Source organism: Tasmannia lanceolata, unplaced genomic scaffold (assembly GCF_043159265.1).
Source record: "Tasmannia lanceolata isolate RefF3 unplaced genomic scaffold, GAP_Taslan_0.1 ptg000029l, whole genome shotgun sequence".
Lineage (NCBI taxonomy): Eukaryota > Viridiplantae > Streptophyta > Magnoliopsida > Canellales > Winteraceae > Tasmannia > Tasmannia lanceolata.
The window spans coordinates 6,387,303-6,410,770 of NW_027518706.1; the positions used below are offsets into that span (position 1 = coordinate 6,387,303).

Below are 23,468 nucleotides of genomic sequence, written 5' to 3' on the forward strand. Positions count from 1 at the left end.
CATCAAAATAGGCCTATCTCACCCCACACAAACTTGGAGAGAGGGTTTCTCCAAGACTGAATGTGAAGAAACACATTCATCACATACAAATTCAAATGAAAGGAGAAAAAGGGAGAATGAAGAATAAAGCCTTCTTCAACAAACTTATCTTTAATTTCCAACATGGTTCTTCAAAGCTACCTTGATTTAATTAATGGCTTGGTAATCATCTTCCATAAATCTCCCATATGATCAAAAGATCCTTTGTGATGTTATTTGAAATTCGTGATGGAATGATCAATGTATTGTAATGGAAACCTTCACACTTAACATTTGATAATAATTTTGTATTAATAGTTGGATAAAATATAGATATGAGAAAAAAACACTACCTGCAAGTGGCACCACTAACCAAATCACATATAATATAACATTAACTTACAAACACATAAAAGAAACCACATGTAAGATAGTAATCTTTGTCCAATGGGAAACAAAAGCGGATGTAGCAATGAATTTCATCATTCTCTATGGAGCCCAGCACCAAGATATATGTTTATAATAGAACACATTTCCTTTACAACATCTCCCATCCCCATTCGTTCTCTCGGAGATTCTGCAGAACACACCACTCCAATCCTCACTAAAGATACCAAACACTCCTGCAAACGATGTATCTTATCATTGTAATTCTCAGCAATATTTGTAGCTCTTTCTTCAGCATCTTCTAAAAGAATTAATGGATCCAGAATCTCCATCACTCGATCAGGCATAGACAACTGGACAAATTTGTGAAGACTTAGGCCATCCTTAAACATGTCATCCGTGGGGCGCTTTCCAGTGAATATCTCCAATAAAAGAATCCCATAGCTATACACATCTCCGGTTGTGGACACATGATCACCTGCCCCATATTCTACAATTCCACACATCTTTTACAATTTTTTATGTAATAAAGTATATAAGATACCAGTTAGAAACTAAAAATAAATATGAGGTTTGATTTTGAAAAAAAGGTGGAAATTTTATCAAAGAGATGATAATTTTATCAAAGAGATGATAGATAATTGAATGGTCTCTTCACATTTAGAAACCTAAGTTGCGTGTAAAGAGTCAAGAATCTTTAGAGAAACACATAAGAAACGATTTAGCACGATGAAAGGAAATATAGAAGTTATGTACTATGTTGCATTAGTATAGGTACAATTGTCAGAATCTGACATGGATATACAATGTCGAATTCCGTAAACCTCAAAAAGAATGATTTGTAGATTCGCCAAAATATTTTAATCAATTGTCAAATTTTAATTTTTTACATAATAATATTATTTTAACCAGTAAAATATTTAAATTTTAATAAGTTAAGCAGATATAACGTTTTATTTCTTTTTTAAGAAAATTACTAATAGGATGGGTAAAATTCAAAATGTGTGATAATTATAAAGTTGTGGCAGTAGCATCCGAAAAAAACAGAAAAGAGATAAAAGAGATCTAGAACTGTTTTAAAGACTCCTGTAATTTGAGACGTACGTGTCCCACACGGGTACTTCAGCCATTTAGAAGAATCTATATAACATGGGTTTTGGCCAATCAAGTCATGTAAGTTATGAATAGCATTCCACTATGTATTACTGAAAACCGCTAGTCAATTTTGGACCATGATAATTTCTCAACATGATTCCTTCATCTGAAACCAACAAAGTATCAGTGATTACAAATGCAAAAGCACTACAAAAGTGGATCAAATTAAACTTCATACTACTTATAAAGTAAAAAAATAAGTAGAAGTAAAAGGAAAGTGAAATGATGTCATTTTCTAAGTACAAACAAAATAGTTGTAAATGTCAAATCTTTAATTTCACTTTCATGTTGACTTGGGAGCAAGGTTTTAAATTTCGGTTTCGGAATGCATGATATTTCAAAATTTCGTTCGAAATCTATTGAAATCCATTTAGGTAATATTTTATCCCTTAGAAAATTTCGTCGAAATTACTGAATTTCAGCCGAAATTTAGGTAATTTCGGCTGAAATTTCGGGATAACATTAAATAATAAATAAAAAAGGATTTTTTGGATATATCCCTTAAATTTCGGCCTGAAATTTCGATCTAAATTTTGTAACGTTTCAATTTCAACCAATTTCGATTTCGTTCTCGACCGAAACCCGAATTTCGTTCGAAATTTAGAACCTTGCTTGGGAGAGGCAAGTTAAAAGGCAAGTGTTGAAAAATCCATTAAACACAAGGAAGTAGAATGAATAGTTCACGCCAACCAAACGTGTCTCGAAAAGGAAAATGGCATCATTTTACCTTCCTTTCCAAGGGAAACACTATTTCAGTCACAACATTAATCCAAAAGTCTCCTTGACTTATATTTATCAAACACCTTAAATTTAGGATAATTGGCAAAAGGAATTCAGGATAATTACCAAAAGGCTTCAATCATTCTCATGACCATGTTTTCATTATGAGGAAGACTCACATTGTTTTACACTTCTTAATGGGCTACTTAGAGTTTAGTTTGGAATTGTAACAACCTTTGATAGCTGGTTAAACAATAATCATTCCTTGGATTTGCCCACATGCTACTATTGCCTTGCCTTAGCCTCCGCATTCCTGGTTATAGATTTGCCTTACCACTTTTCTCTTCCGATCGAGGATTGCCAAAATTCATTCCTTGGATTAGACAGACACACACACCGCATTCTTACGATCCTAGAAGGAATGAGGTAATGTACCACTTGTTACCCTAGGATCACCAAAGAGGGATTATGGGCCCTAAGTCCCGGACATGACTCTGTATAGAACCATCTACCCAAACTAGGAAAGTGTCGCTTGTCATGTGCTCGAGCTCTTTTGGAGAACCTAATTCATCTTTCTTCCAAACCACTTTTCTTTGAAAACAATTACCAAAAGTTGAAATGTTTGACTAGGGATGAGTAGAAACAACTATTTATTAGAAAGAAAGAAAGGGTTCTTAGTGTGGGAACCATCCTCCACTGACATCTAGAGGGAAGTGTGTGCACCTTCAGCAGATGGCATGGAGTGAACTTGTGATGCATGTGCCAATTGGGATCTTTGGCATTAGTCATTAATCTGGAAATCCTTGTGAGCCAGATGCTAGAAAGTGGCTACTTGACCCCCACCCTTCATCCGAGCCAGTGGAATGAAAACAACTACCTAACTCTATGTTTTTTTTCAAAAAAAATTGACATTGCATTAATAGTCAAAAGTATTGGACGGGGACAAGATGTCCCACACATGATACATAAAAGTGGTCCGCAGACCCATTACAAAGCCTGTTAGACAGGTGAGATAATCGGCGACACGACTAGCATGGACTCCCTAAGGACTCCTTCCTTTGCTAGAATATCCGCAGCCTCATTAGCCGACCTCCTACGATGCTCAATCCTTGGCTCCAATAATCTTATTAAGTCCAAAATCTCCACAATTAATGCAGTAACCACAAAATTTACAGACGCAGTAACCACAAAATCTACAGATGCAAGAGGAAACAGGGTGTTATACCTTCGTGGATGAGTGGTTGCTAAATGTTCGGCTTTGTCTCAGAGTATTATACCTCCGTTCAAGGGTGGTTGCCGATTGTCCAGCTCTAGACAATCTTGGTAAATGGTTCACCCAATCTTTGAAATGGCAAACGGGTTGCACACATGGTGTCAGGCTGTGGCAATGACGCCCAAAGGTAGTGGGATCCAATCGAACAGGGGCTCGTCCGATTGGCCAACTCCAGGGAATTTTGGCCCTTTTTGAAAAGTTGGATAATTTCGAAAAAGGCACTTTTCTCTCATGGGTCTTTTGGGTGTTTTACTGCTCTAGTTCATTTAAGAAGCACGATTTGATTCATCATTGGAGTGTTGGGTCGCAGTAGGTCGTATGACACACAAAATGAGGTATCAACATAAGCTTTTTCATTAGCCACATTAAAGACCCAAAAAATAGAAGGGAATAAAAATTAAACTTATAATCAATCATTTTATAAGAATATGCTATTATTTTACGAAACACATAATAGTTCATATTAAATGTAACTCTATGGAGATGCCACGTTCTAATACATGCTCATCTAAAAGATTAGGCCATGCTTTACAAAGGGTACGATATGTTAAAAAGTATTTTAGACAATTAGTAGTGATATTAGTAATTATCCAAATCTTAAGTTTATTTTTGGTTGAGAAACATTAGTCATGGGTTTTTTTGGAAATTTATTTACAGAATTTCTCATTATTTTCTAATAATATTCGAGATTTTATTGAATAACTGAATAATTACTTATCCGAATTTTTCTGAAATTATAACTTTAACACCATTTACATGATCATCATTTTCTACACAACTATTGTGCATAAAGAACTCATGGTCATAGGTAGTAAAAAGGCAGCCTATTATTCGGGTGACATGTACGAGACCACTTGATGTAAAATAACATTCCTATATACTCTGTCAATAAATATAGAAATGTCATCAAGTAATTTTTTTGGTTCAAGATGCTAATTTAGCCTTTGTTGCACTACATTATGTCCCTAATAAGTGAGAAATATTTTATAAAACTCATTGAGAATACACTGGATGACGAAAAATGATAAAATTATTACCTGGAGCAATGTACCCAATAGTTCCCTTTAATTCAGTTGTGCTGCTTAGATCTTCAGATGAGCTCTGAATGGTTCTTGGATAAAACTTGGCTAACCCAAAATCACCCACATGAGCATTCATGTCTTCATCCAAAAAAATGTTGCTTGGCTTTAGATCACAATGAACAATCGGTGTACGGCAATGATGGTGAAGATAATCCAGCGCAGAAGCTATGTCAATTGCTATGTTTAATCTCTTAATGAAGTTTAAACTTCCTAATTGATGTTGTCCATCTAATTTTGAATGCAACCACTTCTCTAGACTCCCATTTGGCATGAACTCAAGCACGAGAGCTTTGAAATCATTACCTCCAAAATCGATGCTTGAACAAGAAGTTAAGATCTTCACAAGATTTCGATGACGAATGTTTCTCAATGTGTTGCATTCAGCTATGAAACTCTTTGAAGCTCCCCTTACGTGAAGGTTGAGTACTTTGACAGCAACAACATTTTCAGTGCGACTGAGTATTCCCTTATACACTGATCCATAACTTCCCATGCCTATCAAATTGGCTGAAGAGAACCCTTATGTTGCTTTACAGAGCTCTGCATAAGAAACCCTTAAATGCCGGCCCTCTATAGAAGATAGGGAAGATGGTTTCTTCCTTGACTTTCTTATCCAGTAAAGTGAAGCAGAGACACACAATAAGAAAATCAAACATACAACCGCACTTACTATTAGGATGATTACTCTAGAAACATGGGCTTCTCCTCGTCTATCATTAGCTAGCACTGGGCATGTAGGCAACTTTAATTCTAGGATACCACCACAAAGATTATCATTTCCCATGACTGAAATTTCACTGGCATTTCCAAAGACCCCTTGTTTTGGAACTTCACCCTCAAAATTATTGAAAGACAAGTTTAGATATTGTAGAAACTTAAACCCCTCTAGATATTTTGCAATCTTCCCTAAGAAGTTATTGGATGAAAGGTCAAGGACTTCAATGGATGTTAATGTAGTAAAAACTAACGAAACATCTCCTCGAAAGGCGTTACCCTGCATATAAAGTTCCCGCATGCTCTTACAATTTGCAAGAGTGCTTGGGATTTCACCTGACAATTTGTTCTCAGAAACATCCAATTTCTCTAGAATTTTCAAGTTACCCACTTCTGATGGGAGAGAACCAGTTAAAAAATTTTGAGACAAATAGAGTGCCATTGATAGCGAAGAAAGGCCAATAATTTGTTTTGGTATCGTACCTGTAAGGTAATTTCGAGAAAGGCTCAATTCTAAAAGTTTTGTACAGTTTGCAAGAGATAGAGGTATGCTTCCTTGAAGGTTGTTATATCCTAAATCAAGGTCAGTCAATTGAGTAATATTTCCAATATTGTGTGGGATTTTCCCGGACAAACTATTATTTCCCAAGTAGAGCTAATGTAAGTTCTGGAGCATCCCAATTGAAGTGGGAATAGAACCCGTGATGAAGGTTGAATTTATACTCAAATGATTTAAGTTGATGAGATTCCCGATCTGACCAGGGATGTTACCAGAAATTTGGTTTTCTCCTATTGACAACCGATAAAGTTGAGTTGAGAGATTGGCTATGTGGTTGGGAAATAGACCAACAAAATGATTTCTCTGCATGCCCAACCAATTTAGATTACTACAGTTGGTCAAAGAAGTGATAAATTTCAAGTCATCAGGTCTACCAACGCCTAGGTAATTATAGCTCAATTCAACTCTGAGTAGATTCTTTCCCCATCCAATATTTTCAGGCACCGGTCCGCTAAACTGGTTATGATTCATTCCAAGCCATTCAAGACTTGAAACATTGGATAATGAAACTGGAATGTGTCCGGTAAATTGATTTCTTCCTAAAAGTAGATATTGGAGTTTAGGAAGAGAGAATCCTATGTTGGGTGGAAGGGTTCCGTGTAACTGGTTATCTGTCATGACAAAGGCCACAAGAAAGGAGAGATTATTATAAAATGAGGAAGGAACTGTACCGGATAATAAATTTACAGCCAGGATGAGATGTTCCAAGTTATTAATTCGTGCCAGGTCATCTGGGATGTGTCCCTCCAAACTATTTTCAACTAAATAGAGACGGGTGAGAGATGAAACGTTCCCTAGTTGAGGTGGAATGCTCCCTGTAAGAAGATTATGACCAAGATACAACCAGGATAGCTTCGGTAGAGTGCTAAGTTGGATGGAAATTTTCCCTGTCAACTCATTGAAACTCAATTCGATGACTCCGAGGTCCCTACAGTGGGTGAGATTGGATGGAATTTCCCCTCCAAAGGAATTATGGCTCATATTAAGATATCTCAGTCTAAATAGACGGCCAATATCTTGGGATATTTGGCCATTGAAGCTGTTTTCTTGGAGGTGGATTTCCCTAAGAAAGGTGAGGTTGGATATGGCAGGAGATAGAGTACCCACCAAGGTCTGCCCACTAAGGTTCAATACAGTGACCCTTTGATGCCTCCGACCGCACGTGACTCCATTCCACTGGCAGAAATGGAGAGTATGGTTCCATGATGATAAGGCTTCAAGAGGATCACTCCTTATACCACCCTTGAAGGAGAGCAGAGCCATTCGATCAGTTTCGTTTCCTAGTAAGGTGGTGGTGGTTATAGATTCTGAAAGTAGTATGTTCATAGCAAAGAAGAGATTTAAAGAGAGGATAAATGACCAAAGCTCCATCTTGGTTGAAGCTCTTCTTGTGCTGATGAACAGATACACCATTTTTTTTTGTTCTGCCCATTTCATTTCATCTCACTAGACCTTTATATGGAAAGAAATGATTGATGCATTTACTTCCAATTTCATTTTATCTAACGTTTGTTTTTTTTTTCTTCTTGACTTTTTCTTTTACATGAAGTAATTCAAACTAAATTCCCTACATACTATTAAGAACAGTAGAATTTACAGTATACATAAGCATTTGCAGATTATTACCATTGACACTTATCTATCTTCTTCTCGAGAAAATATCACATATCTCCCTCCCAAAATTATTCAGTAGGTCTGCACATAACATCTAGAAACCCAAAACTCTTTTTTTCTTGACTAGAGTAATTTTGCTCTTGATCGTGTAACTCGTGTTATGGAACTTGGACTCCAAATTTCAAAGTCTACGATTTGGTTTTTTTTTTCCCTTCAATGAAAGGCACAACTTTCAATGAAATTTATGGACTCTTAATGTCACTCCAAAAAATTTCTCATTCGTGAGAATCCATTAGTTGACAATTATGACACATTACATCCTCTTTCTTTTTGAAAATCATTTGTTCTCTCGATTATTAGGTCTTTAGATTATATAAATTTGGCTCGCGCCAAGCCTTTGGCCCGGTAGGTTTTGGATCTTTAGAATAAATTGAGTCCAAATCTGATTATTGGACTCAGATTGTGTTTATTTTTTAGTCCAATGTTCAGTTTTGGACTCAAAATCCAAAACATAAACGGGCTTAGAGAATTCCATGACTAACCATTTGTAGTGAACGAGAGTTTGAATACATGTCAGAAAACGGGTCACAAGGAGTCTAGGCATTGGAGTTACTAGTTAAGTCCCTCTTTGTTTTGGATTTTGAGAATCAGTTTTTAGTCCAAAAAACTGATTATATTTTGGGCTAAAAATCAATTCTCAAAATCCAAAACGAACAGGACCAAAGTCTTTAACAGGTTTGGTTCCTCGGTTCGAACCAGAACCATGTCCACCCCTAATGGACACACTGACCGACTGCGCAGGAGTGCCCCTCTATACCGATCGAACGCCACCACTCTTTTTGGCACGCACGGTGGGACACAGTGCATTGCATTGCATAGCATTTAAATGGCTCACAATACAAACGTAAAATTACGGGCGCTAGTGTTTCCTAGAATTCTAGTGACCTAATGTTTCCAATGCTGATACACATGATAAAGTGACTTCTAACAGGAAAAATCCTTTGCTAGAGGAAAATCTAAATAATGCTATGTCTACTAGAGAGTCTCCCTCATGTGGATGAAGCCCTAACGCGCCTATGCCATTTCAAGAGGTGGAAGCCACCCTAGGAAGCATATGGACGGGAATTCCTATGAGTTGTCATAAATGGTAGCTCTCCAAATTTCAGAAGTGATGAGGCCCTTTCAGTCCTCTAGCAAGATTTTTTCTAGGCAGGTAGACAGATTGTTCGTTTTTCTATCCGACAAAATGGTGCCAACTGTGTTAGTACAATCACCTCTCTAGCACGATAACAAGCCTGTCCTATAGCTAACGTACTGAGGTTGTGCTTCCGAGTGCTACTGTCAGTTGGAGGACGGAATTAGGTTCGTTCAAGTCCAACTTCTATCTAGGCTGAGTCCTAAAAATGACCGAGTCAACAAAGTATATAAAATCTTGAGTGTAGGGTTTCCATTGGGGGCTAATTAGGTTCGTCTAGGTCCTGGTCCAACTCATGACAGAGTCTACAGAAAAGCCACCAGTCTCAAACAGAATGAGGTTTGTCCAGGTACAACTTAATCACTCAAAGATTTTCTGAGTCTCCTACACTTGCCCAATAAAATCTATGTATCTTTTGAAGAAAGAAAAACAAAATCCCTTCAAAGAGGGTTATAATATGTAAAGATGTACAAAGAAGTCCTATATCCAAAGCTTGTTCAAAGGATGAGAGAGGAACAAGTCATTGAGGATGTGGCTAAATCTCCTCATTGGCTCTACCTGAAATTATCACCTTGGTCATTTTTTTATCTCCCAATTTCATTTTATCTCACTTGGCCTTTATATGGAAAGAAATGAAGATGCATTGACTACCAATTACATTTTATCTAACGTAGCCTCACCTAATTTCTTGACTCCTAATTACTATACATTACATCAACTTTTTTTGTGAGGAGGAAAAATTATTGCTCACTTTACGTATGGTGATTGGGACTAGTCACTTGGATTGTGTCGGCCATCAATTGACTTGATTTCATCAGTTTATTTATTAGGTCTTTAGATTAAATAACACGGCTCGCTCAAAGCTTTTGGCCCTCTTTGTTTTGGATTTTGAGAATCAATTTTGATTTCAAAACTGATTATTGGATGCAAATTGTGTTTAGTTTTGAGTCCAATGATCTGTTTTGGCCTCAAAATCGATTCACAAAATCCAAAACAAAAACGAGCTTAGAAAATTTCATGACTAATCATTTGTAGTTTGGTCAACAAAGTATATGCCATGCTGACATTTATTGGGCGTGTGGAGGACTGTGCCTATAGTGTGTGTTCAAACTTAAAGCCAATTCAAATGGGACCGAAATAGTAAGAGTAACATCTGGTTTGTCTGATTCAAGGATGTGGCATTACAGTTTCCAATCGTGAGAAGACGGATGATAACCACCTGGACAATGAAGGACCTGAGAATAAGGGAACCCATCATGGGTAGTTATAAAAAAAGTTCCCTCCAAGAGAACGTGGGGTAATAAAGAACGGTTACTAGAATAAAGCTGTATATGGAAATGTTTGTCTCCATGGAAGAGGTCACAAAACCAAATCCAAACATGTTTTTACCATTTTATCTTTTCTTTTAAGCACTTGTACCCTCTACTTCTCGTAACTGTAGCTATACTTGGATTAAGTTAGCAATAAATTCATCTTCTCAAGTGAGTCTATCTCTTTAATTAAACTATCTCTTGCACTAGTGGTCTGTTTGTGTCCTTTGTCGTTTAGCTTGAGTCCAACGATCTGCTGATCCTAAGAGTCTCTACGTTTAGACGTCACGAGTACACCTGAAAAGTCCTTTCCATATGTGTAAGTACAGAGGAACCCGCACACATTCTCACACGCTCCACACGCACACACCAACATTAGATGGTCACACTGACCGACCACGCAGAAGCGCCCCTACATACCGATCGAATGCCACCACTCTTTTTGGCACGCACGGTGGGACATGGCGCATTGCATAGCATTTAAATGGCTCACAGTACATGATGTAAAACTACGGGCCCTTTCAGTCCTCTAGCAAGATTTTTTCTAAGTTGGTAGACAGACTGTTCGGTTTTCTATCCGACAAAATGGTGCCAACTGCGAGTACAATCACCTCTCTAGCACGATAACTCGAGTAATTTTGGTCTTGTGGAATTTGGACTCCTAATTTCCATGTCTCCGATTTGGTTTTTTTCCCTTCAATGTGGTCCACTCCTAATTTCCAAGTCTATGATTTGATTTTTTCCCTTCGCAGTGGTCCACAAAAGGCTCACCTTACAAAGAAATTTGTGAACTGTATGGCTATTCTTGTAGCGTCTTTGTCCTGTTTTATGGAATTTGGCCTCCTAATTTCCAAGTCTACGATTTGATTTTTTTCCCCTCGAGGGGGTCCACAAAAGCCACACCTACAAATAAATTTCTTGATGCCTAATTTCACTCCAAAAATTTTGAGCCCAAATCTGATTATTGGACTCAAATTGTGTTTATTTTTGAGAAAATTGTCAATTGGTGAGAGAAAAATGCAAAAATAGTGGATGGGTGACACCCTTTTGAAAAGTTGTGAACGGAGGTCGAAACACCTTTTTCTGACATGGCCTTTTACCCAGATACCCCTCATGCCAAAAAGCACATGTTATAGTAGATTTTTCTCTCTCTTACTTTTCACCTACCCAAACTTACCGCCAACCTCTTGCAAATTTCTCCATTAACGCCTGAAACCCACGAAGTGTAAGTGAAGGTTAGTAGGTTATCTACTCTCTTAGGATTAGTGCTTCCATTAATGCGTTCGAACCCTGTCTTTAGTGTGTGATAATAACCCTGTCTGTATTGTGTGTGATAACTCTATCTTTATTGTGATTGACAACCTTATCTTATAACCCTTTTAAAATGGTGAGTTAGGGCTTGTGCTTCTTCTATTATCTCTGAAACTGTTCTTATAGAGTTGGCACCCTACTAATAAAGTTGGTATTAGTGTTTGATGACCCGAATATAGATGGTTTATGTAAACCCTTTTGTACATGAATCACAATTTTTTGCACTTGATAATCCCTTATTTGCTGTTGGTAAGTCCCATATATTTACCTGATAAATTTGTTTTGACACTTGATACACCTCGGAGAGGCTTGATAACCCCCTTGGAGAGTGTTGAAAAGCCCTTGTACATTGTTGGTAACTCCCCTTCTATGTACATAGTAATCCCTTTAGAAACTTGAAAACCCCCTTGTGTAGAGAGTTGAAAACCCTTAATTTGCAACTTGATTACCCTTTACAGAAGCCTCCGTACGGACTTGAATGCCCCATTAGGTAGCTGATAATCTCTTAGAACACCTTGTGGACTGACCTTCAAACCCCCATTGAGGTAGTAAAGCCCCCTTTAGAGTCCATAACCCCACTTATGAACTTGGTAACCCATTGTGTACACTTGAATACCCCTCCCATTTTTTTGGGTCATTGACCTTGGAATGTGGGTTACCAACCCAGAAAAAGGGTCACCAACCATTTTTCAGGGGAGTAAAGCTGTTGAAATTGAAATTTAAGGTTACCAACCTCCCATTTTTTTGGGTCATTGACCTTGGAATGTGGGTTACCAACCCAGAAAAAGGGTCACCAACCATTTTTCCAGGGGAGTAAAGCTGCTGGAATTGAAACTTAAGGTTACCAACCTCCCATTTTTTTGGGTCATTGACATTGGAAGGTGGGTTACCAACCCAGAAAAAGGGTCACCTACCATTTTTCCAGGGGAGTAAAGCTGCTGGACTTGAAAATTAAGGTTACCAACCTCCCTCTTTTTGGGTCATTGACCGTGGAATGTGGGTTACCAACCCAGAAAAATGGTCACCAACCATTTTTCCAGGGGAGTAAAGCTGCTGGAATAGAAATTTAAGGTTACCAACCTCCCATTTTTTTGGGTCATTGACCTTGGAATGTGGGTTACCAACCCAGAAAAAGGGTCACCAACCATTTTCCAGGAGAGTAAAGCTGCTGGAATTGAAATTTAAGGTTACCAACCTCCCTTTTTTTGGGTCATTGACCTTGGAATGTGGGTTACCAACCCAGAAAAAGGGTCACCAACCATTTTTCCAGGAGAGTAAAGCTGCTGGAATTGAAACTTAAGGTTACCAACCTCCCATTTTTTTGGGTCATTGACATTGGAAGGTGGGTTACCAACCCAGAAAAAGGGTCACCTACCATATTTCCAGGGGAGTAAAGCTGCTGGACTTGAAAATTAAGGTTACCAACCTCCCTTTTTTTGGGTCATTGACCGTGGAATGTGGGTTACCAACCCAGAAAAAGGGCCACCAACCATTTTTCCAGGGGAGTAAAGCTGCTGGAATTGAAACTTAAGGTTACCAACCTCCCATTTTTTTTGGGTCATTGACCTTGGAAGGTGGGTTACCAACCCAGAAAAAGGGTCACCTACCATTTTTCCTGAGGAGTAAAGCTGCTGGACTTGAAAATTATGGTTATCAACCTCTCTTTTTTTGGGTCATTGACCATGGAATGTGGGTTACCAACCCAGAAAAATGGTCACCAACCATTTTTCCAGGGGAGTAAAGCTGCTGGAATTAAAACTTAAGGTTACCAACCTCCCATTTTTTTGGGTCATTGACCTTGGAAGGTGGGTTACCAACCCAGAAAAAGGGTCACCTACCATTTTTCCAGGGGAGTAAAGCTACTGGACTTGAAAATTAAGGTTACCAACCTCCCTTTTTTTGGGTCATTGACCGTGGAATGTGGGTTACCAACCCAGAAAAAGGGTCACCAACCATTTTCCAGGGGAGCAAAGCTGCTAGAATTGAAAATGTCTAAAACCTGTTTAAACACAAACACAAACACACTTCATATTCTGTTCACAAACATAAACACACATCATATTATGTTTTAATTTATCACTTCCCTACACACTTCATATTCTAAAAGCTGTTTAAATTTACAAGTTCCAATATTCAAATTGAAACACAAACACAAACACACTTCCATAAAACCTGCTTACATTTACAACTTCTCCACATTCATAAACAAGTTCACAATTCCATAAAACCTGTTTCACCAACCAAGTTCTCCACCCATTCACAAACACAAACACACTTCCATTAAACCTATTTCAATTTACAAGTTCTCCACCCATTCACAAACAAAAACACAGACCATAACAACTTCCCTTGCCATTTAACAATTCCCCTGCCAATCTCCATTAAAAAATAAAGTTTTTAGCATGATCATCAGAAAAAATAAACATCCATGAACATTAGAAGGTGTTCCTATATAAGTGTGCAGTCCCCAAACTCTCCTCGTAAAAATCTCTCACAGAGTTGTAGCCGAAATTCAGGAATGTCTGTCGGCCCAAAGTTCAGTGGTTGACCATGGTAGAAATGCTCAATCGCTTTTAGGACAAAAGCGCCGCAATCAACCCTGTATAAAAGCATGCATTGAATGGAGTTACTTTTAAGCTAACTACGAATGAGATAGGAATACTAACAAAAATTCGAAATTTTTAAGTTTGAACCCACCCATTGTTCTGCTTTCGGAAGCCATCCATCTGTGAATATGGAAAGTCATCGATGTTGCAACCCCGGCCCTTCAAATATTCCTTCATTAATGCTACCTGAATTTAAGACAACGAATGAATATTGAGTGTTATACATATGGATGTAACTTTAAATGTTACGGAAGATGTTAATTTACTTACAGTGGGAGATGCTCGCTCCTGAAATGAGTCCCCTTCCATTGAGTTGAACTCGACCATCTTTTTATTCACCATATCAACAAGCACAAGAGCCCAATGAAAGTCTTGACAGCATGGGATTAAAAGCATCCCAATATCTTCTAACGGGATATGGTCAAGTGTACGATGCAATAGCTCGTTCGCCAATCGATCGGAGTCCAACTTATTTTTGTCATCCATTGAATCACGCCCTGAAGTCTTATATCCCTGTACAATGAAATGAATTTTGTGGGAACACTAAATGATGGACAAGTTGTAAAGTAACATGTATAGCTACAAAAAAGCCTCTTACATGTAGTGACGAAGGAATATATACAATCCGTCCAGTCAAGGCATTGCTGGAGGCGCACAAATACTTCCCAAATACATCCAACACCTACAACTCAAAAAAAATTCTTAATTACCTCAACAATGGGTACTGAAGACAACACTTAATTTAAAAAATGACACTTACTTGGCCACTGAGGACTCCTTTCAGGTTCCACAATGTTTCGAGATCCTCGGCCAAGACTTTTACCCCGTCAACGGTCATGAGAATACGACTGCAAAAATATACAAAGGTTAGAGGAAGCAAGTATCTAACTTTGAATAATGGTTAATTGAAAACAAGTGTACTTGCCTTTGGTCTTGTTTTTTCAACTTCTGAATGAGATCAGTTCGCCTCCGTGTTACTTTCTTCGTTGCCCTCTCACTTTTTTTCTTTGTCACTGGGGGTACTGTATAGGGGCTATTCTTGGCGTAGCTTGGTTTCCTATCCCTTCTCTGATTTTTCACTCTCCTCTCAATGCTCCCTAATTTTTCCGTCATCTTCCTCTTCTCTTTACCCTCAGGGCTATCGAGAATGGTAACAACATCTGACGCTCCTGTTATAACTGCTTCATTTATGAAGCCAACATCGTCAGCCTGACTCATCACATTTATGACCTCCATATCTTCCTCCTCTCTTCTTTTTTCCCCATCTTTTCTCAATTCTTCCTTGTCCATTTCAGCTTTGTCTCCCTCCTGTCTTCTCATCGCTTCCCACTCCTTCCGTATAATTTCCCTCTCAGCTGCAATCTGTAGTCGTAAATTCTCCTTCTCCGCCTCCATCTCCACCCTGACTCTTCTTAACCTCTCCTTCTCCTCTTCATTATGTACCCTCTCTTTTTTTTATATTGTCTCATGCCTCTCCTATCTTCTCCCACTCTCTTTTTATCCTCCTATCCTCACTGGCCTCCTCACCACCCTCCTCATCACCTCCTCAACTACAGTATCCCTTCCTTCAAACGCAGGTGTGCCGGTCAATGCTGGGACAGTAGGTGACTGCCCTAATGGTTCTCCCTGCTCAATGATTCCTTCTTCCTCGGGTTCCTAATATACAAATAAGGGATACAACACACAAAATTTGTAAACATTACCAAGTTAAATAAAACATAATATAAAAAGAGGTCCATTGCGATACCTGCTCAGAAATGTACCGCAGTTCGTCCTCTCGTGGCGTCAATGTCACCACTACCTAACGATTCGAGAAAGTTGTTAGATCAGAAAATATTACCGACTATCTAAAATGGTATCTAGTAGATAGGGTCTCACCTCAGATTTGTCTATCTTCCCATGCTCAATCATATAGTACTTATTCGATTCATTTCCTTTCGACTTCCACTTCAGAAGACGTGGACATGCATCTGAATTTTTTGGTATCCACAACTTCGTGTGCTCGAAAACCCACACCTGCACACACAAGACAGACTTTGTTAATATTTTATTAATAGGAAGATAAATAAAAAGGCAAACTATTGCAGAGGCCATGATACCTGCAATGTGAGGGAGCAACCTCCAAGATATTTCCCCCCTGCGACGGATGCGTTTAAATACTCGAGTAACCAATTGTATACTGCTTCCCCCCAGTTATAGTCGCACATCTTCTCTAAATCATCGATATAGGGCCAAAACAGCTGGTCGGACTGATGTACAGCCTGAGTGAATAACACAGTAGCGAATAGGTGTAGCACGACATATTTCACACAAGTCTCTATGGAGGGTTGGTCCTCTAGACCAACTAAGGCATTGATTTGCACAGAAAGGTCAGATGCCAGAACAGATCCTCTACGAAATGGCCACCCAGGCAGTAAAGGAGTGGATTTACTCTTGTCCGTCCACGGAACCCTCGCCAAATTAATTTTTTCCCCTCTAAGTGGAAGGCCTAAAGCCAATGCAACATCGCTAGCCCTAAATGGAACTGCGATACCTCCTAGCATGAATGTCTTCGTCGCCGGAATCCACTTACTGTGTAGTGCTCTAATTAGAGGCTTATGCATGACAGCCTCTTCTAGCGGATTCTGTTCTAGGCGGATGAAGTCCTTGAAAGGGGTCTTGCCTATAGCATCATAGTGGGACTGCCGGAACTGTGTACTCCGCATCTCCTTAATAAAGCACGATGGAGAACATCGTGCAGGGACATATGGATCCTGTAAAACAACATACATAATCAGAGCTTGAACTTTTATCAAGTAACTTAGATTAAAACTGTAAAGATCAAATACACTTACATGTTTGGCCTTCACTTCACTCTTCTCACCTTTCACGTTGCTTTTCATCTTCTCACTTTTCACATCAGTTTTCATCTTCTGACCTTTCACTTTGGTTTTCATCTTCTGACCTTTCACTTCAACTATCTTCTTCTCACCTTTATTTTTCATTTTTGCCTTCTCACCTTTCAGTTTCATTTCTCCCTTTTCACCTCTCAATTTCATTTTCCCTTACCACCTTTCATTTTCATCTCCTCATTCTTTAAACCCATTGCGAGCTTCCTATTAGACTTTCGACTCCGCCTCTCATTTGCCTATTAACACAATTAGAGAATAAAAGAGCATTCTATTGACTAACAATCTAAAACGAGAACAAAAAAGACTATACTTACACGCGTCTTCATTGTAGACTTTGCCTTCTCCCAATCCAACTATATATATTATCACTGTCACAAAAGAAAAAAATAATTAATTGTAATGTAAGTTCATGTTTCTTAAAATGGGATTCGCAACTCAAATATGTGATTATCAAGTGTAGAAACCATACCAAAAATTACTATATGAACAATGATCCAAAAGAGGATTGGCAACAATCTGAAAATGGGGATTATCAACCTCCCTTGAGGGGGTTTAAACACTGGAGAAGGGGGATTATCAACCTCAACAGGGAGTTCTCAACACTACAAATATTAATTATCAACCTCAACCGGGATTCACAACACTGGAAATGGGTATTATAAACTCCCTGAGGGGGTTTTCAACACTAGAGAATGGGGATTATCAACCTCAATAGGGAGTTTTAACACTGGAGTAGGGGATTATCAACCTCAATAGGGGGTTCTCAACACAGGAAATGGGGATTATCAACCTCCCATGAGGGGGTTTTCAACACTGGAGAAGGGGGATTATCAACCTCAACAGGGGGTTCTCAACACTGGACAATGAGGATTATCAACCTCAACAGGGGTTCTCAACACAAGAGAAGGGGGATTATCAACCGATTCACAAGGTTGATAAAGCTACTGGAATTCAAAATCCAGGTTATTTACTCCTTGAAAACAGGGTTACCAATATTCGGAAATGGGTTACCAACGCACAAGTTGGGTTACGAACTCATACCAGGGTTGATAAAGCCACTGGAACCAACATTCGGTAGTGGGTTACCGACACACAAATTGGGTCATCAACCCAATCCATGTGTTGATAAAAGTACTAGAATTTACAAACCGGGTTATCAACTCCAAATTTTGTGGGTTATCAACACATTCAGTGGGTATTAAAACTACTGGAATGAGGGATTCTGGGTTATCGACTACCTCAAAATAAGGTTACCAACATTCGGAAGTGGGTCACCGACTAATAAAATGGGTTATCAACCAATTTTCAGTGTTGATAAAGCTACTGGAATTTGGCAACCATCTTATCAACCTCCCACCTTATGGGGTGACTGACAATGCAAAGTGAGTTATCAACCTAAAAAGTGGGTTACCAACAAATTACCTGCATAGATAAAGTTACTGGAATTGGAAATTAGGCTTACCAACCTTCCAATTTTTGGGGTGATTGACATTGTAAAGTGGGTTATCAACCTAATAAATGGGTCACCAACCATTTTATCAGGTAGATAAAGTGGGTTATCAACCCAAAAAATGGGCCACCAACCATATAAATTTACAAGTTCCTGAGCCATTTACAAACAAGTTTCCCTGTTCAACTTCAAACACAAACACACATCATAACATGTTTTAATTTACAAGTTCCCTAGCCATTAATAAACAAGTTCCCTTATTTAACTTGAAACACAAACACAAAGACACTTGTCTAAAACCTGTTTAAATTTACAAGTTATCCACCCATTCAGGAACAAGTTCCCCTGTTCAAATTGAAACACAAACACAAACAGACTCCATTTTGAATGTTCGAGCTTTATTCAATCCTTTTGTGAGAGCATCGGCCATATTATCCTTCGATCTCACATCAATCAAAGTGATAATCCCGTGTTTAATGAGATAATTCAGCATGGCATGTTTCAGCCTAAGATGTCTCCTCTTACCATTAAAGAGTGAGTTCTTCACAATCGTAATTGTAGCTTGATTATCACAGAAGACACTTAAGGAATGAATCCTTAACCTAGTAAGTGGAATGTCCATAATCAGATTCTTTATCCACTCTGCTTCATCTGCAGTTGAAGCTAGAGCATAAAGTTCTGATTCCATAAACGACAAGGCAATGCAGTGTCTGTCTCTTCGACTTCCACGCAACAGCAGCTCCACCTAAGGTAAACATATAACTACTGGTAGACTTACTGTCTCTTAATTCTGAGCCCCATGATGCATCAGAATATCCTTCCAAAACAGGAGGATGGCCACTATAACAAAGAGCATAATTTTGAGTACCCTTAAGGTATCTCATTAGCCTCATAAGGGCATCCCAATGCTCATGGCCAGGATTACTAGTAAAATGACTCAGCATACCAACTGTAAAGGCTATGTCTGGCCTAGTGCAACTCATAGCATACATGAGACTACCAATCAGTCTAGAATAATCTAACTGATTCACACTGTCTCCTTCATTAGAGATCAGCTTCTTGGTATAATCAAATGGTGTCTCAATCGGTTTGCACTCACTGCATCCCCATATAGAAAGTAGTTTTTCAATATAATGGGCTTGGTTAAGGTAAATTCCTTGCCTCTCAAAACTTACTTTCATACCAAGAATGGTGTCAACAACACCCAGGTCTTTCATGTCGAATTCTTTACCCAAGGTTAGTTTCACGTCACTCACTACAGAGAGATCGGAACCAAGAATCAACATGTCATCTACATACAAGCAAATAATTGCGACCTTATTCGACACAAAACGATAATAAACTACCTAGAGGGGCTTCTCAACACTGTAAATATGTGGTTTATCAACTACCTAGATGGGGTTTTCAACACTGAAAATGGAGGATTATCAACCTCAACAAGGGGTTCTCAACACTGGAAATGTGGGGGATTATGAACTACATAGAGGGGGTTCTCAACACTGGAAAAGGGAGATTATCAATTTCAAAGGGGGGTTGTCAATAATAAAAAGGGGGTTATCAACAATGGAAGTGGGGGATTATCAATCTCAAAAGGGAGATAATCTCTCAACACTGAAAATGGGAAATTATCAAAAGAGGGTTCTCCACAGTGAAAATGAACCAGTAGATGTCAACAGTTTCTCATCAAAGCCAACTTACTAGGAAAAAAATAAAAAATGAAACCCTATATGTGTAAAGGCTTCCCAATAGTGAAAATAAAACCCTAAACCACAAAAGTAACTTAATAGAAGGAAAATAAAAGTAAAAAAAAAAAAAAAACGAAACATGATACCCTACCATACCTGAGACGATGGGGAAGACGCCAGAAAAAATGACGACCTCGCCAGAATACGGTCCACTATGAAGAAAAGAGGTTCGGATTAGCATAAAAAACCGCCCCACACCGGAGAAAATGGGTTAATCTTCACGCCGGCCACCACCTCACGCCGGAGAAGATGGGTGGGAGGTGGTTAAAAATGAAAAAGGAGAGAGAAAAAGTGAAAAAAAGCTTCCAAACAGTTAAAAATGAAGAGAAGTTAAAACGATGAGTTTTTCCTTCTTTAAGGGTATTTAGGTAAAAAGCCAATACGTAAAAGGTGTTTTGACCTCCGTTTACAAGCTTTCAAAAGGGTGTCACCTATCCACTATTTTGTCATTTTTGTGTCACCAATTGACAATTTTCCCTTTATTTTTTTAGTCCAATGTTCAGTTTTGGACTCAAAATCCAAGACATAAATGGGCTTAGAGAATTCCATGACTAACCATTTGTAGTGAACGAGAGTTAGCACATGTGTCAGAAAACGGGTCGCAAGGCAAGGAGTCTAGGCATTGGAGTTACTAGTTAAGTCCCTGTTCGTTTTGGATTTTGAGAATCAGTTTTTAGTCCAAAAACTGATTATATTTTGGGCTAAAATTCAATTCTCAAAATCCAAAACGAACAGGACCAAAGTCTTTAACAGGGGTAGTGCAATATTGTACTACTATAGATAGATACCCCTCATTTTGCCTATGTGTTGGCTTCGGTCGAGAATTTCCAGTGTGATCGGTCAGCATGACTAGTGTGGTGAGCTCGTGCGTGTGTGGAGGATGTGCGGGCATGCCAAGCTAAGCAGACTTTTCAAAATTCAATTTAAGGGGTCGAATATGGGATTCAGAACAGGGCAATTTCACTTCTTCATTGGGCTCTAATGCCTTTACACAGGTGAAAAGGATTAACTAATTAAACAAGAAGAAACAACGCCAGTGCGAGGATTGGGAATTAAAAATAAAAACTCACCTGAGAAGTTGAATCCATGTTCTTTAATTCTTTCGGATGACAGCGCACAGGGACGGTCAATCGTCCAAGCGACTGTGCCAAATGGCCAGTTTCAAACGTCTAATGGATGACCGTGGTTCATCCATTCTGCCTGTTAGAAGTGTATAAAAGCTAGTTTTGATTCCAAACCTCTATAAAAGGAGTCTTTTGGTCCGTAAATGTATGTACCCCATTTGGATCTAAGAAAGTACTGCAATGTGCAACTAGGAAACATTTATAGCAAAAAATAAATGCAATTGGGAAACATTTATACAACAAACAATAACCCTTAAGAAAGTAGTGCAATGTGCTAAACTATGCCTTTTTGTATCCAAGTAATGCAATGAAATTGAGAGAATACTCAGTCATACATTGACATATCTAGACAGATTCTTGTATACAGGGAGTATTTTATGTTTATTGATGATGACACATTCATATTATAGATATTGCATTTTTAGAGTACGAGGGGAAGGGAGGGGGTTGGAGCTTCTGTCAAGAGGCAATTAATATGCCAAGCTTAACAAGTGCAGGCTAGGCTCAGTGAACCTGCTCAGAGTTCCAAATTCTTCCAACGTTCAATGAAGAAAGCACATCACATGTAAAGAAAAGTCAATTGATCTATAAATTAAACAAATGAAGAACAAAATATTCATCAGTATCAGAACTATGCATGTTGATTGGTTAGGACTTTTTATGTGATTTTGCCAAAAAGAAGCCATACCAGATAGGTAGGCTGGTGGGTTAGAAGTTGGATCCATTTCTGCTTCTCTCTGTCATTAAGCTCTTTAATCATATTGAAGAGTTCCACATCGATATTCACAAGATTAGCAAATGCATCGCATCTCTCCTCTACGGTCAACCCTTCTAAGTTGGAGACAAAATCTCAAACTTCTTCTTTAGGAGGACCTTGCATTGCCTGAATGGTCTATAAACATAGGTTTCAATATCACTCATCATACCTAATCCATAAGAATCAAAAAGAAAATAAGGGCATGCATGTGTCAATATCACTCACCATATATTTTGCCGTATAATATTGATCCAACGATGTTGATATTTCAGTAAAGACAGTGGCATTGCTCACAGATGAATTCGTGATGCTGATGTTTGGCTTCATTTCCATCGTGTCCCATGCGTACAGATCAACCAACATTACCAAAAGACCAAAACCCTAGATTCAGCTTCTTAGTTCTTCGTCTTCACATCGGGGTACAGGGAGATCTACAAGTTTTAGTTTCAATAGTTTAAGAAATAAATATCATAGCAAAAAAGCAAAAAAATAGAAAAAACAGCAGAAAGCAAAAATAGGTTGGATTTCAAGAAACACAAAAAACCAAAATAGGTTTGACTTCAAGAAAAACAAAAAACCGGGAAAAAAAGCAGAATCGAGAAAAACAAAAAAGCAAAGAAAGATCACGGTAGCAAACAAAAGGCAAGAAAAATGAAATTAGGTTAGATGTCAACTAAAATAGTAATCACCCCTAAAAACAAGAAGAAAATAAGCAAAATAGATTGAGAGAGAGAGAGAGGGAGATACAGAGAGAGAGAGAGAAGAGAGAGAGACGAGAGAGATAAGTAGAGAGAGAGAGAGAGGGAGATACTCGCTGGTGTGATGCCTCACAGAAGAGTGATGGTTGCGAACAAGGTGAGGAGGCAAGGAGAGAAGGGAGAGGGGAGAGGGGAGAGGGGAGAGGAGAAAGAGTTGGTCACAATAAGATGGATTTTGGATAGAAATTACCCAAAAGACATGCCCCAGAGACAAAAACCTTAGCAATGGAAATCACCTGCCACATCACCCGATAGGGATTCCGCACAGGCTTAATAAAATTAAAAAATGAAGAGAAATGCAAAATTAACACCCTTTGACAAAAAATAGTGCAGGATTCCGAGGCAAGTGCGTCAAACAAACTAACCCTAAATACAAATAAGGATGAAAAGAAAATAAACATCTCTTTAGTAATAAAATCACTAGCTCACTGCAAATCTACAAAAAAGTAAATGAGGATGTTGAGGCCTCTTTAAAACACATTAACTAATCAATTCTAAAATTATATTGATCATTGATATCTAATAGCATTGTTAATATATATTTTTTTGAATGGTTAGTATTGTTTAGATTTAGATACAAGATGACGCAATGGTTTCAATTTAGCATTGTTATGGTAATATTATCTATTTACTTTGCATTGTGCCATTCACAAGTTCCCTTGAGCGGTATTTTTATTTTGCATGCAGGCGCAATTCATGTAGTCCTACTAGTTAAAACTCAACCTGCAATCCCTAATGCACCAATTATGTTGGCACACTCCGACACTGCCCGTCGGGCCCTCATAATTATACAGCATCA

The 23,468-nt window shown here is 38.5% G+C and overlaps 1 protein-coding gene and 2 long non-coding RNA genes across 4 annotated transcripts; all 3 read right to left on the minus strand.

Moving 5' to 3' along the window:
• Window positions 1-362: 362 nt before the first annotated feature.
• Window positions 363-7,355, minus strand: LOC143859369 (putative LRR receptor-like serine/threonine-protein kinase At3g47570). Of its 2 annotated transcripts, none has more exons than XM_077370089.1 (2): window positions 4,591-7,355; window positions 363-895 (listed from the first exon to the last, which is right to left on the minus strand). In XM_077370089.1, the coding sequence occupies exons 1-2, from the start codon at window positions 5,126-5,128 to the stop codon at window positions 501-503; spliced, it is 933 nt and encodes a 310-aa protein (XP_077226204.1). In that variant the 5' UTR covers window positions 5,129-7,355; the 3' UTR covers window positions 363-500. Both variants share the same exon structure in this region; 1 of them encodes a protein (XP_077226204.1).
• Window positions 7,356-13,802: 6,447 nt separating this feature from the next.
• Window positions 13,803-14,389, minus strand: LOC143859104 (uncharacterized). The gene is made up of 3 exons (XR_013239152.1): window positions 14,215-14,389; window positions 14,036-14,130; window positions 13,803-13,937 (listed from the first exon to the last, which is right to left on the minus strand). It is a non-coding gene; the product is annotated as an uncharacterized LOC143859104 (long non-coding RNA).
• A 7,586-nt stretch (window positions 14,390-21,975) lies between these two features.
• On the minus strand, window positions 21,976-22,814 carry LOC143858904 (uncharacterized). Its single transcript, XR_013239070.1, has 3 exons — window positions 22,723-22,814; window positions 22,137-22,318; window positions 21,976-22,046 (listed from the first exon to the last, which is right to left on the minus strand). It is a non-coding gene; the product is annotated as an uncharacterized LOC143858904 (long non-coding RNA).
• Between the last annotated feature and the right edge of the window lie 654 nt (window positions 22,815-23,468).

Coding starts and splice junctions, on each gene's coding strand:
- LOC143859369 (XM_077370089.1), bottom strand. CDS start 5,128: ATGGGAAGTTATGGATCAGTGTATAAGGGAATACTCAGTCGCACTGAA. Junction 896..4,590: donor TATTGGGTACATTGCTCCAG/GTAATAATTTTA, acceptor GTGGAATTGTAG/AATATGGGGCAGGTGATCAT.